Genomic DNA, 16,040 nt, shown 5'->3' with positions numbered 1-16,040 from the left:
CACAGAGATCAGGGCTCAGTCACAGTCATAGAGATCAGGACTCAGTCATGGTCATTGAAATCAGAGCTCAGTCACAGTCATAGAGATACTTTTGGAGCTGATCTCACCGCAACAGGGGGCTAGCATAGGTGAGAGTACAGCCCAAACTCCCCAGGGCGGGGCATCAGCCTCCCACCAAAAAGTAGCTTGGGATGAGGGGTGCTAATTAGATACCTGGGTCCATAGAAGGGAGGAGAAACCAGAAGGGACAGAGGTAGAAGCCAGGCTGGGCAGAGGCCATGGACAGCCTCAACCAGCTATAAAGAGTGCAGTGCTGTCTGAATGGCTGATCGGGGCTGTCACCCTACAGTCCTTCTCTCCAGCTCTTCCGGTCAGCCCCCCTGGATGTGGAAGTCCCAGGAAGGACATGGGCTTGGATGAGGCAGCCTTTTCTGGCAGCATCCCTCACCCCCTGTTGCCAGGCAGCTCCCTTCTGGGAAGACAGATCCACACAGTGCACCTCAGCTGTACCAGCTTCCCCTTAGCCACCCTCCCTATTCGTGGCTGGTGTCTTCTCACATAGCAGAAAGACTAAGGGTGCTCTCCGGGCTCTCTGTTATTAGTAGCCTTATAAAACAGGCTCTACCCTCTGACTTAATCACTCCCCCAATCTCATCTCTTATTACCAATGGTCAGGCTTTCAGCAAACAAATTTGGGAGGCCGGGACACAGCACATTCAGTCCATAACATCACCACCCCTACCAACACTGTCACCATCACTGTCTTCACCAGTGTCACCTACTGAGCACTTAGCATGAGCCAGGTACTTGAGCTGCATTATCTCTTTCCACAAGAAGCTGGGGCGTTAGTGGGGAAGACGGTGAGAGGTCCACTTCCCTGGCCTCAGATGCTCTTAGAAGTCACATTGCAAAGGCTGGGATGAGTGATACAAAGAGGTCACAGAAGAATTGTCATTGCTTCCTTCACTTCTGTCACAGATTTAATGAGCAAACTCTTGTGGGGGGTCAGAAGGTCAGCGTCAACCTTGTTTAATTTGTGTTTTTCCAAGGGAGATGTGACTACATGATAATGATTCACCTCTGTGCTGTGTCAAAAACCAGCAGCTAAAACTAGAGAAGCAGCCCCTTGTGTTCACATGATGTCTATCATTTCTGTTAATCTGAGGGAAGACAAGGTTCCTGCTGATGCAAAGTACCGGAAGAGATTCCATTCCTCTTCCTCCCCTCATGCTGCGCAGGGTAGGGGGGTGCACATCTGGAGAATTTAGGTACCAAAAAATGGACTCTTCAAGAGCAAAAGGTGACTTTCCCAGAGAGTCAGCCTGCAATGGTGGAGTCACCTTGCTGTCACTAGGAAAAAATACCTGACACCCCCCACCTAATGCGGCAGAGTGTCATTCCGGCTCATGGTTTCAGCCCATGGTTGGTGGCCCCAAGTCAGAAATGGTGTGGGAGAAGGAAAGCTGCTCACCATGGCAGCCAGGAAGCAGAGAGCAGGGAGGGGCTGGGGGCAAGAAGCCACCCTTCCAGGCGCCAGCTTCTGACAGCACATTCAGCTGTGATGAGTGCAGCACTCCATGATTCAGTCTGCTTCTATCAGCCCCACCTCTGAACACATGAGACTTTGGGGGACATTTTAGATCGAACCATAACAATGGGAGGTACCGGTAATGTGGGTACCGATGCACCCACATTATTTTGCATCCTGCCTGCCCTCGCTGGTGTAGTCCTGGCTTGTTCTTACTCTGTCTCTCATCAGTTCACCCATGTGAACATCGTGAGGATGGAAACCACAAGCACAAAGTGGGTAGGTTGCCATGCACCACACGTGAAGGTGTTGGGTTGGTGCTGGTGCTCCCTCACTGCCCACGCCTTACACAGATGCTGACGATCAGTGCTGTCACCGTCTTCTTGGACGTGTCATTGTGCTTGGCATCCCATGTCTCAGTCCTGTCTTCCTTGTCCAGTTTTCAGATTGACACTGACCTAAACCAGGGAGCCATGGATAGGGAAGAGACAAAATAATCTGGTAGTCTTTTGAAAAGTGTTTTTTGTCTATCTTGTTCGTCTCTGTGTTTCTAGCATCTACAAAGGAGGACCAAGCTCCTGGAATACCCCTCAGGGAGCTTACACTTCTGGGAAAGGGCTCACACCTATAGACTGTGACTCAACAAGTGGGGAGGACGATGGCCTGGACAGCAGGGCTGGCCTTGGCATTGGCACCCAGCTGGGAAGAGACAGGGAGGCTGGCACATAAAACCTTCTCCTGGCCTCGGGCCAAGGCCTTCCTAAGGCACCAGGTCTGAGACACCAGAATGCTTGGGAGACCCTTCCCACTGCTGCGTCCTTTACCTCACCCTTTGCCTCATGAGCCCACGTAGCCACCTGACCTGGGGATTAGGACATAGACTTCCTGCAGGGGATCATTCTTCCTGTCGTACCCTTATGCTCTAAGTGGTTGAAGGAAAAGAAAATGGCACCATGACAAAGCATTTCCACTGCTGGATGCTTCCAAATTGGACACCTTGGGGTAGTAGAGGAGTTGGGGGCTTTGTCCATGCCTGAGAGCCTGGACCCCACTTACCAGCTGTGTGACCTTGGGCAAGTTAACTGGGCTCTCTGAGCCAGCCCCCACCTGTAATATGAGGAAGAGAAACAATTTGCAGGGTTTGAGTTTAAAAGGGATGAGTTTTAAAGAAGTCACTGCAAAATGGCTAATCAAGTGCCCACTCATAAAAAGCATCCGAGAACCTGCTGCAAAGGTCTCCCCAGGCTGCAGGTAAACCAGGCCTGATGGCATTGCCTATGGCCGAGCCAGGGCCTGACATTGGACATGTGCCCTGTGATCTGGCCAGCAGCCCCAGGGAGCTGAGAGCCAGGCAGCCTCCAGGGAAGATCTGGTTCCCCGCACCGAGCTCCCTGTGTAGGGATATTTTCTGAGCCAGGAACAGCTGCTAATGAAAATTCTTGTCCATCATAAAGTCTGTCTCCTCAGACCAGGCTGCAAGAGCTAGTCTGTGTAAGCAGATGCCCTCCTGAGCACCCAGATAAAACATAAAATCAAGCTTACTCAAATAGTTTTAAAAGGCCTCTGCAGAGGCACTTTCTTTTTATGGAGAAATAAGCCATGTGCATTCGTGTGTGGTTTTCTGAAGTCTCCTCAGGCCATTCCCATTTTTGCAGTTTTATTATTCTCAGTTGTATCCCAATTAACTTATTCAGGAAAGGGATTTAGAGCCTACACTGTGGGCCAAGTCCTGAACTCGGTACTGAGGATGCAGAAATAAAGTAGAGATGTTTCTCAGTCCCTGCGGAGTCTGTAAGCTGATTAGCAAGACAGACCCTTACATTGAGTGGAATAGGTCACCCCACCCCACGAAGTGCAAATTCACTGTGTTTCATTGTCAAGTGCAATAAGGAGGAACTGGATGTGGACAGTTGATAGGCAAGCGCACTGATCAGTTTAAAAGTACAGTCACTGGGGGTAGGCCTTGGTCACCTTCTGTCTTGGTTACTTTTCCCTCATTGCTGAGACAAAATACCTGATGCCAATATTAGGGAAGGAAAAGTTTATTTAGCTCACAGTTTGTGGAGGTTTCAGTCCATACTGGGCTGGCTCCAAGGCAGGGTGGCACATGGCAGAGGGCAACCATTCATGCTGGTGGAAGATAACAAAAAAGCAATGACAGCCAAAGGGAGGAATGGTGGCAAGCGGCCTCTTCCACTCCCTTACATATGCAAACGATCTGCCCCAGGGCGGGTGTAGCTCTCACACCCGTGAATCAACACTCTAAAGGCCTGCCCCATGACTGCACATGGCTTTCAGGGGACACCCAGACACAAACCATAACACCTTCTTTGTTGCTAGGGCAGAATACCCAACACCCACAACTTAGAGGAGGAGAGTTTCACTTGGCTCACAGGTTTTAGAGGATTCGGTCTATAGTTGGCTGGCTGCAAGGCAGGAGGTCATGGTGGAAGCCTGGCAGAGGAAAACTGCCCACCTTATGGCAAGCAGGAAGCAGAGGGAGAAGGGAGGAGCCAGGGCAGGAGATAAATCCTCCAAAGTCACACCCCAGGGACCTGTCACTTCCACCAGCCACAGCAGAGTTGGCTATGGGTTAATCAGTGGATTAACCGCCCCCCATTCAGTCACCTTCCAGAAGCCCCACCTCTGGACACATGAGATTTTGGGGGGAACAGATTAGATCGCAACCATCACAATATACCACCAAATAACACAGAGACACTGCAAACCCGGGCTTAGGGACCCCTTGAATGCAAACAAATGAACACGTTAAGATTTGTGACAAGTAGTAAGAAGGAGTAAGGCAGATGAGGGGACAGAGTGATGGAAGCAGAGGGCTGCTTTCGTGAGGAGAGGATCTGGTCTTTCTTCCTTGGCCTTGGAGATTGGCCAAGCCCCCAGCTGGTGGGTCTGTGTTCAGCAGGTCTGGCTGCGCTGCCTTCCTGGGGTCCTTGTGATCTGGAAATAAATGGCTCCACCTTACAGAGGCCCCTTGTCACAGCCAGTCTAGGAAGTCAGCGCAGCTGGAGCAGCTGGTTCTGCTTTGTGACCTGGGGTTGGAGGCAGCTCAGCATTAGCACCTGCATCTACAGGCTGTTTGTGCTGGAGAGAGAGACACCCAGGAAAGACAAATAAGCTCATTTCTCTGCTGGGAGAAGCTCCAAGAGAAGTCAGGAAAGGTGGCAGAGCCTGGTGAGGTCACATGTGCACAGAGTTCTCAAATCTCTCTGCCTTCCTCTGCCCCCGCTGCCCTCTCCCGGCCTCGGGGACTGACCACTTGCTCCTGCGCTCAGTGTCACCCCTGGTATGGAAGGAAGGACATGCGTCACGTTCAAGCTCCCCCATGAGTTTGGAGAGTGACCTTCAGCAACTCACCTTTCTGTGCCTCAGTGTCCTCTGCAAATTGGGGGTAAGACTACCTACCTAGAAAGACCCTCAGAAAGGTTGGGTTAATTACTGTACTTCTCCAACTGGCGGGAAGCCATGCTGCAGTGGCAGGCATGAGGCAGGTGTTCTTTTGTGGATAGTGTTCAGCTGGCCTGAGATGCCACATGAAGAAGGCAGGGGACTTGAATCCAGCGCCACCACTGTGGGACCTTGGCTTGGAGCCTTTCCTTGGGCTGTGAGTACCCCTTCAGTGGTTTGCCTGCGACAGGCTCAGATTCACCTGCTATCCAGACACAATGATTAATAGCACCCCATTACACTGTCACTGTGGCCCAGCTTGAAAATTAAATTCTACAGTGTCCCTGCCCGTCAATAAAGTGGCCATGGCACCTCCATTCCACGGACTTCCAGGAGGATCCGTGAAGGGACCTTAAGGACTCCCCAGCCAACGTGGAAATGCTACCCTCCACTCTCCCTTTGTCTGCCAGCCTCCATGGGTGGTGTTCGCAGAAATAGCCATCCCTTCGCAAAAGAGACAGCAATTAAAATTCGATGCAGCCAGGCACAAGGACAGCCTGCAGGGGCGCAGTCAGCGTGGGGCAGTTTGGCGCCAACACTGTGCCTGTCCCTGAGTCCCAGCAGCGCTAAATCCTGAGCTCCAACCTGCCAGGCCCCCAGGTCAGCTCCCAACCCCATGCTTCTGCTCAGTCCTTCTTAAGTAAACCAGTTTAATGACTCACAAAGTGTGTACAAACTCACTAGCTTTTCCTTCTCCATGTCTTACAAACACGTAAATCTTTCTAAGCAATCAGGAAACAAATTGAGATGCAATTAGAATAACAACAGTCTGGCTGGCTGGCTGGCTGGCTGGCTGGCTGGACTCAGGACATTTCATGCTTTAAATCTAGAATCAGTTTAGTCTCCTGGATGCCTGAGTATGGATTATACACAATGCAATCAAAAATTACAGTAAATAATTTGTTAAAGTTTGTTTATTATAGTAAAAGACATATGGCCATTAATGCTCACCCTCAGAATGCTCCCCCGCCTTGCTTTGAACATGCTTATCCCATCGTTTTTGCCACTTTCCTAGTCATTTTGACTTTGGGGAAGAATCAGAAGTTGAAATCAGATCTAGTGAATCAAGTACATGAAGACACACCATAATATTTTTAATTGGCAGAAATTGCTGCAAACAGTTGACTGGCAGAGTGTGATCAAAAACTACCCTGAGTGTTTAAATTTAAAGGTTTAATATAGTAAAAGGCACATTGGCATTAATCTCCCTAAAAATACTCTAAAGGTAATTGCTTTGTTTTGAACACACTTATCCTGTCATTTTTGGCAATATGTCTTTTACTATAATAAGCTATCTTTTAATTTAAATATATTTTAAAATTTAAACATATTTTCCAGTCACACTTGTAAATGAACAGGCATTCAGGAGCAGGCAAATACTTGTGGGCTGGAGTCTCAGGCAGGACAGGAATTTGAAAAGCTAAGATGGGTTTCGCCAAAAGGGACCCTGAGAACTCACGGTTTATTTGGGAAGTGGTCGCGGGAGACCCCAGGGAGGGCGCTCAGAGTCCTCCCTTGGGAGGTGTTTATGACTGACCCTATTCTTTCCATTGTGGGAGAAGAGCTCCCACCACGCTGGCTGGGGAGAATTCAGAGAAAGGCCCAGCGGAGAATGCCCCAGGTGGGGGGGACCTGGGTTTGTGCATCCTGGGCAGATGTGGAGGATGGCAGGGGTGGGTATCAGCTGCATCTGAGCCAGAGACCCTGAACTCCTGGGATTTAAGGTGCCATCCAGCCCAGGGATTGCGACTCCTTCACAGCAGGATTGTCAGGATCCCCAGCCCAACAGTCCCTGGGGCAGGAGTGCCATTGCGGTTTCTGTTCACTCAGTGAATAAGCAAACCTAGTCCATCTGCATCTAAAAAGCCAAGTCCCCGTGGAGGATGTAATGACCTCCAGGGGGGCCTGGGAGCCCACGTTCCAGCTGTGTCCCCAGGTCCTTGACCCCATCCTGGGCAGCACCCACACAAATGACTCCTCTCTGTCTAATCACCAGCAGTCTTCCCTCGAGGTCATCCAGACGAGGAAGGCAGTGTGCCCGGTGATGTTACTACCACGCTACTGGCCTCCACCTTTATTGAAACACAAACTCCTCAGCGTGGTAAACCCCTCTGGCAGGACCCATGCCTGTCTGATGGACAGAAACTATTTTCTTACCTAATGAACTGGCCACATGAGCTGGGACATGGCCGCTCCTTCGTTTTAATTAGATTTAGAGGGGGCCCCAACATTCATCAGAAGCACTCAGTCCCCAGGGAGTCCTGGATGGAGCTGCTCAAGCTTGCAAACTGCTGAAGAGCACAGATTAAAGAAACTCCACAGGCATAGTCCATGTCCAAATATACAAATTGGTAGTCGAGAGGGAAAATCACTTTTTGTTTCAGTGGCTCGCAGTTCACAGAAGCATTCACCTATTTCCGCGATCCATCCTGTGGAAAGTCAAGTTTCAGCCGCAGAATGTGGCTATTAAGGACGCTGAGAGGCGGGAAGTGCTTGTTCATAAATACTTTCCTTTCCTCCCTGGAATTCCTAACTGCTGCATCCCGGGACCGGGGATCCCATCCTTCTCTACTCTCCCTCCACTAATCTGATTCCGCTCGCAGCGGGGACAGCTTCTAAATCACAGCTCTGCATGGGGCCCCATCGGACCACTGCTCCGACCTCTAGTCTCAGCCAGGCACCGCTCCAACCCACTCTGGTGTTCTTCTTACACTGGTCTCTCAGCCTGGTTCGCCCCACACCCCTGAGCACAGAATGCATCCCCACTCCTCCTTACACCATTTCACTGTCGTTCATGCATTCAGCAACATCTATCGGGCACCCACCGAGAGGCGGGCACGATATGCTGTGGAGAAAGCAGCAAAGAGCAGAGAGCACAACCACCAAGAGAAAGAGCAAAGGAGGAGGAAGCCGACAGTGCCACTGGTGGACGGAAGTGAACAGGAGCGGGAGGGAGGGACACCCCCGCCCCCAGTGTTGCAGGAAATCCACACTGGGTCTCATTTCTTCTCCCCTCTGGGCTGTAGGGAGCAGACCCTGAGGATGGGCAGGCCACAGATCACACGAGACACCATGCGGGCCGTGGGCCTAGGCTGCCCCTGGGCTGTGAGAAAGGGAAGAAGGCTCCTAGATTCTTTCTCTCCTGCTGGGATCCGCAGAAGCTGAGCAAATTACCACCCCGTGTGTAGGGCCCAGGGCCCGGCATTGCTGCACGGGGAGCAGCCTCGGCCTGACCCACTGGACAGCATAGATTCGACACGGTCATCGCCTCTCTTCAGAATCAGAAGACTCAGACCTGGGTCCATCTCTCCCACCCAGGGACAAAACTGGGAACGTGGGCATAGCCCTTTCTCCTGAAGTCTCTGTTTCTGATCCCCCAAACTGTCCCCAGCTCAGAATCCAGGCGTGAAGGAGGGAGCAATGAGAGAGTGCGCAGGAAATTCTGTTCTGAATAAGTGTCCAAAAAATAAAGGCCCCAAGTGAGAGAACTGAAACAAGTCCTCCTCTTGGCAGACCCATTACCAGAAGAGCTTGTTTTCAGCTGCCCTTTAATTTTAATTTTAGTTTTTTGCAAGACTGAGTGTGGAACCCGAGGCCATGTGTGTGTGAAGCCAGCACCCCACCACTGAGCTGCACCCCGGCCCATGATTTTGAAATCACGCCAGGGAGCGGGGGGGGGGGGGGGGGGGGGGGGGGGACTCCACCCTGTTCCTCGCCAGCCCTCATCCCTATTTCGATTCCAGAGGAGCCTGATGTGAGCCCCTGGGCCACACTGCACAGCCTCCAACTTGTTGACAGGCCTGATGTGGAGCGACAGAAATGTGTCCTAACACTGACCTATTCCACACTCCAGACCCCTGAAGGCCGGTTTTATCACATTTCCATGTGTGACCATAGTTCTCACACCTTTTGATAGATACTTTGAGGGACAGAATCCACCTTGTAGGGGTAAACTGCATATCCACTCTGCTCAAAGTCAAATTATGAGCCCTGGATTCAAATAAGTAAACATGGATGTTGTGTCAACTATCAAAGATGCCAGGTAAACAGAGACGCCACTCAGTCTAGCACGGTGACAGTGGATGGGCCATTCTGTGTCATTGCATATTCGTCAGAGTCCAAGGTTTGCAGACAGCGTACTGAGTGGTGATGGTCCTGGAGGGATGGGCGGGACTCGGTCCTGGCTCTGTGCCTCTGTGATCGTGGGTTGCTTGCTTGGGTCCCTTAAAGATGTGGGGTGGGAGTAGTGGGTGGAGAGGTGGGTAATGATCACAGGAGAGCTTTCTCTGCATGGCTGAACCCTCCATGCTTCCGCCCAAGGATTGTGATCTGGATAAAATGCAAACAGCTCATTGTACCTACTGTGTGGAAGCCCCTGGTGGTTTTCTCCGATAGCACAGCCATCTCTGGGTCTGCAGGAAGCTGCACAATTGCTTTCCCTCCTCTGCCACCTCATCCCATTCCTGTCTCCCTCCTTCAGATGTCCAGACAGACTGACCTCTGCTCTGGACATTGGTCCAGCCCTTCCACCCACTCTGTCTTCCCATCCTCCACCCTGCATGGTCTTTGCTGGATCTTCATGAGCCACGTGTCACTGTCGCCTCCCCAGGGAGCCTTCCCCTGGACACTGCCAAAGTTGTGCTGCGTCCCTGTGAGCATCTGCTCCAACTCCACCACCACTGTTGGAGCTGCCCCGGCCACTACATAGTCGCTGGGTGCTGACAGGATGAACGGGCCCAGCCTCGCAATGTCCCACTCTGGCCTTTGTTCTCCCAGTGCTCAGGACATCCTAGGGGAGTCCCCTTCATTACCACCCTGTCTTGAGCCACCATGCGCCCAAGGAAGAGAAGTTAAGGAAGATGAAAGACAGCCAGTGAGAAGGAGCTCCTGTCCTGTCACAAGCAAGGAGAAGTAGGGAGAAACCTGAAATGTAGAGGCCTGAGCTGTGACTCTGCAACTTGGTATCTGGGTGACCTCCGACAAACCAAGTGACCTCTCTGGGCATCTGTTTTCTCAACCAGTGATTTGATTGTCAGTGCCTGCCTGGCTTGGTTATTCTTTTTTATTGTTGTTTGGGAAGGGGAATCGAACTCAGGACCTTGTACTTGCTAGGCAGGCGCTTATGCCACTGAGCTATATCTTCGGCCCCTGGCTCAGTTATTCTGAAGATTAAGCTGGAAACATTCCTAAAACAAGTGAAAAATAAATGTAACCTGGAAACATTCCTAACACAATAAGGAGACTGTTCCCAATTTGCTATGGTTTGATGCATGTTTGGATTTTACAGTGTTTGAAAATTGCATGCGTTCAGTAGAGTACTTTCAGTTTTGAATTTTTATCCTTTCCTGGGCTAATGGTACCTGACGTCTCTCTGCCGATGCTCAAGTCTAGGCTAAGGCCAGAGTAGCCTACTGCAGGTAGGCGAGGCTGAGCTCTGATGTTCAGTAGGTTAGGTGTATCCAAAACAGTGTGACTTATGAAGTTTTCAACTTAGAGTTGGTTTCATTGAATTTCATTACAAACCCATTGTCAGTCGAAGTGCATCTGTATTCCATTGCCTCGTGCATCAAATATATCCACATATCACTCATTTTGTGCTGGTCATGGCTTCATGGGTATAGAGACGGTTGAGGATGACAAGCATCTCCTTTGGATGGACCGGGTCACAGGGATGCTTCTCACACAGCGCTTAGAGATAAGGGAGGTCGAGCTCCACCACCACTCCTGAAGCAGCACTGATGCAGGCTGGCTGGGTTTAGCATGAGAGGGTCCACAGCTGGCTCATGGGGAAAAAGGGGAGGGCACACTGGTGGCTCGGGGTGACTGACTTTCCCCTGCCTCCCACTGCAGGCGGCATCCCCTTCATCCTAACTGGTGAGCTACTCCAGCAATCGCAGCGGCCCGCTGCCTTCATCATCGCAGGCACGATCAACTGGCTCTCCAATTTCGTCGTGGGGCTCCTCTTCCCATTCATCCAGGTAGGGCTGGCCGGGGGGCGGCCTCTGCCATCTCTGCCACGGGAGCACCTTGGAGACCCCAGGGCAGAGGTGATCACTCTCTGTCCTCTCAACTCATGCTATTGTTCTGAGGAAGGAAGAAACTACCCTAAAAACGCCCCTTCTGCTCTAAGGCTGTGTCCACAAAAACCAAGCTGTGCTGCTGCACTTCCTACATGCAACTTACTTCTCATTTTTGTAACACATTGGTTGCATCCCACATGGGAATTACAATGCACTCTACTGCCTTGTCACCTGTGTGACCTCATGGTTGCCAGAATAGACGCAGCCAGTGTGCTCATGGTCCCAGTGGTGACGGTGATTGGCACGAAGATGCCCATATACTCCACTCAGTCAGGAATTGGACACAAGTTCTTTTTGTGTAGATTCTGCTCTCTCACTGGCTCATGAGCTGGCATGTGTTTACTGGGCCCCTGTTGTGTGCCAGGCCCTTGTTTTGGTCAATGGGGACCAAGTGGGAGCAGAGCTTGGGTTCCACGTGTTGAACTGAGGGGGTGATGAGGGCAAACGTGCTGTTTGAGAGGGGATGGTCTATGGCAGGCTCTCAAAGGAGATGACATCAGAGCAGAGATGTAAGGGAACTGAGGAAGCAGGGCAGTCTGGGAATGACAAAGTCTGGGCCAGAGACACAGCAGCCAGTGTGGCTGGGGCAGAAAGCTGAGCTGGGTAGAAAATGAGCACCCAGGGCAAGGGCTTTGCCTAGGGAGGGTGAAGCTTCCTGTATCAACAGATTTCCCTTGCTGGGACAGAATGAAAACCAGACACCCAAAAGTTAAAGAAAGAGAGGTTTATTTGGGATCACAGTTTAAGAGGGTTCAGTCTATGGTAGGCTGGCTCCAAGGCAGGAATTGCAGGGTGGAAGCATGTAGCAAAAGAAAGCTGCTCCTATCATGGGATTCAGAAAGTTGACAGAGAAGGGAGGAGCTGAGGACAAGAATACACCCTTCCAGGTCATGCCAGGACCACCTCCAGCCAGGCCCCGCCTCCCACAACACAGTCAGCATCCCCGTGATCCAGGCATGCTCCAACACCTGAGACTTTGGGGGACATTTTAAATCTAAACCACAACACTGCCCTCCTCAAGGGCCCTTCAGGGCTAGTGCTGCCCATGACACAAGGTGACACTGCCTGGAGAAGGTGAGGCCCCTGAGGTCACTCTCAGGAGAACCCAGATCCATTCCCAGGAGCCATTGCAGCCTCCTATCCTGACCAACTCTTTGGAGACTTTATTCACAGTCTGCCCCATAATTTACCAGTGCCCACCTCAGCACATCGCAGAGACCACTGCCAGCTAGGGGCGTGGAAGGCCACTGTGCCAGCACACCACACCCCAGGGCTCTTGCCACAGCCTGCGGGGTGGCTGCTCTGACTTAACAGCTAGAGCTGCTCCTTGGAACCAGGTCTGTGAGGCTTTCTCTGCCTGTGTCACGCCCACACCCTGAACGGAGTTTCTCTCCCTGCCTTCCACAGACAGAGCGGCTGAGGCCAGGGAGCAGGGAGGTCAGCCCAGGCCCCATAGCAAGCCCAAAGGCCAGTTCCTCTGCCCCCACTGCCACCTTGTCTCCATACCCTGCTGCCACTCAATACGGTCTCCTCAGTCCAGCAGGTAGAAGGTTAATACCAGGCAACTTTCCAAGCATTTTGGACAGCATCTCAGCCATGGCTATGTATCCCTGAAACCCCAGTCCCTGTGCCACAGTCAGAGAAGTGCCCACAGGTATGACTCCCTGCCTTCTGCACCTTCCCTGGCTACAGTTGGGACATTGCAAGCTGTCTTCTTGGTTGACTTCAAATCTTAAGTGGCTTTTTCCAGTTTGATGCAAAAATGGCAACCTAAGGGCCAGTAGGAATTCATTATTGAGGAAAAAATTAACTTCAAGTCACCTCTCTGGCAGCACCGATCTCCCCACCACCTTTGCAAATTAAGTGAGGAAACTCCAGAGCCTTCCGCAGCTTCTGCCTAAGCTCTCTGCTTCCATGAATAGACCACTATCTTCCAAGAGGTCAGGGCATGGAAGCGCAGATGCCAAGACCCAACCACCATCTCCATTTCTGCCAAAGCTGGGGGTTAGCAGCACTTGCCACTTTTCCGTTAGTGTTTCTTGGGCATTTGCTGTGTGCCAGCAATACCCAACCCTCTGCCTGCTAGGAGGGAAAGCCTCCATCAGTCCCCTTGACAGAGGAGGGGACGAGCAGCAAGCCCCACACCTGGCTGCAGAGCAGGTCAGTGCCTGAGCTGGATGCAGGCTGGCAGATGAGTCTAGGGGGTGGGACTTCAAGGGTTCTGAGGGCCTCAGGACAGCAAGGTGGACCTGCAGGGTGGAGGGATGAGGAGTATGTGCTTCCTGCGGCTGCTGTAACAAAAACACAAACTTGGTTCTGTGGTCCAGGTGAGGTGTGTTCCCTCCAGAACTCATGGTGGAACCCAGTGCCCAAAGTAGTAATGTTGACAGATTGTGCAGTTTTTCCCAGATATTTGGGTCAGAGACTAGTGCCGTTCTTGAGGAAGTTAGTTAGTTCTCGTGAAAGGGGGTTGGTTCTCTCGAGACCAAGCGGTTGTGATGGTGAGTTCAGCTTCCTTAACTCTCTCTGGCTTCCTCTCTCGCCATCCTCTCCACCTTTCCGTTGTTCAGTTGCTGCACAAGACCCTAGTCAGCAGCCGAGAGGATGCAGATTCCATGCACTTAGAAGCAGGGCCACACTCCCTAGGACAAATGTCCTAGTCTCTTGAGCTTCTAGAGCTACTTTCCTTGCCTCACTTGGCTGTGGCTCCTCCTTCCTCCTCAGTGCCAGCAGAGCACCTGCCTCAGTGGTCGCGTTGCCTTCTCCTTCTGTGTCAGATCTCCCATTTCCCCCCTTTTCAGGCCAAATGTGGTACATGTAGAGCCCACCTGATCATCCAGGATGATCCTCCCATAGCAGGAACTTAGTCACATTTGAAAAATCTCTTTGGACAAGTAAGGCAACTATCTTAGTCACTTTCTCCTCACTGGGGCACAATACCTGACACAATGTAAGGGAGAGCGACTCATTTGGACCACATTTCAGAAGTTTCAGTCCATGTTTAGCAGGCAAGCACAGAAATGGCATGGTGGACCAGCCTGGTGGAAGACAGATGCTCACATGATGGTGCCCAAGAAGCAGAGAGAGAAGGGAGGAACCAGGGAGGAAGAGATACCTCTCCAAGCCACACCCCTAGGACTGCCTGTACCAATCAGACCCCACCTCCTAACAGGAAGTCAGCTACAGTTCTGCCATGATTCAATCTCCTTCCAAAAGCCCCACCTATGAGCACACAAGACCTTTGGAGGACATTCTCAATCCACACCATGACAACAGCTTTCACAAAATATCAGGGCTGGATGTCCTTGGGGACCATTAGACAGCTGCCTACAGAAGTGAAGGATTTGTGGCTTCCCAGAAGCCAGTGCCTTGATTCTTACCCCAGATGAGCACCAGATGTCCTGGGACTGCCAGGAGAAGTCCGCGGTGACAGTTTACCTCCTAACTCAGTCCCTCTACAAATTGTCATTGCATGCCTAGCTGTCACGAGAGGTGTTTATTATTCTTTTGATGAATGTCCTAGTGGGACTAGATCCTAGTGGGGCTTGAGTGGCCTGCTAAGGAATTTTCATTTGATCCTATAGACCAGAGGCTTTCAACCCTGAGGGTTTATGAAATTCATTTGGAAACTTTAAAATAAATGATGAATGCCTAGGATCCTCGGTTCCCATCTCAAGATTCTGAGTCAAGGGGAAGGAGGGAGGCTATCAGTGTTTCTTAAAGCTTGGAAGATGATTCCAATGGATCGTGCTGAGAACCCACAGATACTTGGGAAATGGTGAAGGGTAGAAGGAGTGATGGGTGAGTTTTGAGCAGACCCTTCCAGGGCTGCAGATGCTAGATTGGAGGGAGAATCCTGAGCAGGGACACCGGGCAGCTGGGAGAGACTGGGACAAGGGTGGGTTAGGACAAGGGCCATGGAGGGATCCATCAGGAGCAGGAAGTGGTGGGATGGTGACGAAAATGAACTTCCGCATAGCCAGTCCTGGGCCCAGACCTCTGCCCTGGTGGGGGCAGACCGGCAGCTCACAGCCCCCTGGACATCCCCTGGCCTCTGCAAACATGACCTGGCACCAGCCCATCTGCTCCAAGTTGAGCTTATGACACAGAGCCCTCTGAACTGGTCCACAAAGAGATTTCCACATTTAAACGAGGCCACCGCGTCATCGAGAAGGGAAATGAGGACTTCACTGGCAAGAGAGGGCTCCGTGAGAAGTCAAGGGCTGGCCACAGTGCCTCCTCCACAGGCCTGGCTTTTCCATCCAGCTTGTTCCCCAGCATTTTCACAGGTGTCCCAGTTCGCAGACACACCGCTTGACAGATTACTCCCAGGAGGATGGGCACGGATATGGTACGCTTAGCAGCTCTGCAGCCCAGCAGCATAGGGTCTTCCAAAAGATCAACTCCCTTCTTGCTTCCTTTTCATAGTGAGGGTATTATAGGCCAGCTATCTCTACATGTGTTTTTGCATTTAACCTTTTTTATAAGCGAAAACTCATCTTATTTGTTTGTTTGTGTATTGGGGGACTGGTGGTAGAAATCAGGGCTTTGTACAAACAAGGCAAGTGCTCAAGCCCAGAGCTGCACCTCTATGCTGTTTTTAAACTTTGAAAGGAAAGAAGAGCTCTGAGGATATAACTCAAGGATAGAAAACTTTCCCGGTGTGAGCTGAGCCCTGGGTTCAATCCCTAGTACAGCAAAATAAGTAGATCGATGATAGAACGCAGACAGACAGACAGATGTAAATAGATGCTTAGACACTTCCATAGATGACACACGGGTGGCCAGAGAAGAGTGTGACTCAAGGATGTGTGTCACACACCCAGACTGAGTCTGTCTGGTGTTAGTAGGAGACCGTTGTAGTGCAAAAGGAAAGAGTGGGGACTGAGGATTAGAAGGGACCCACAAACGAGAAAGGAGCCTGGCACAGTCTGGAAACCGAATGCCAAGTAGTAAAGAATAGGATC

At 51.3% G+C, this 16,040-nt stretch overlaps 1 protein-coding gene across 1 annotated transcript in view; it reads left to right on the top strand.

Moving 5' to 3' along the window:
* Nucleotides 1-16,040, top strand: part of Slc2a9 (solute carrier family 2 (facilitated glucose transporter), member 9) — a 145,744-nt gene that overhangs the window by 116,699 nt on the left and 13,005 nt on the right. The window contains exon 11 of the mRNA XM_005408843.2: nucleotides 10,844-10,971. Coding sequence (XP_005408900.1) covers nucleotides 10,844-10,971 — 128 coding nt within the window. The remainder of the gene's footprint in view (nucleotides 1-10,843; nucleotides 10,972-16,040) is intronic.

The sequence above is a fragment of the Chinchilla lanigera genome, unplaced genomic scaffold (assembly GCF_000276665.1).
Source record: "Chinchilla lanigera isolate Chin_1 unplaced genomic scaffold, ChiLan1.0 scaffold00113, whole genome shotgun sequence".
NCBI classification, from domain to species: Eukaryota; Metazoa; Chordata; class Mammalia; order Rodentia; family Chinchillidae; genus Chinchilla; species Chinchilla lanigera.
Note: the sequence above shows the minus strand (reverse complement) of the source record. Positions and strands in the feature narration are given on the sequence as shown.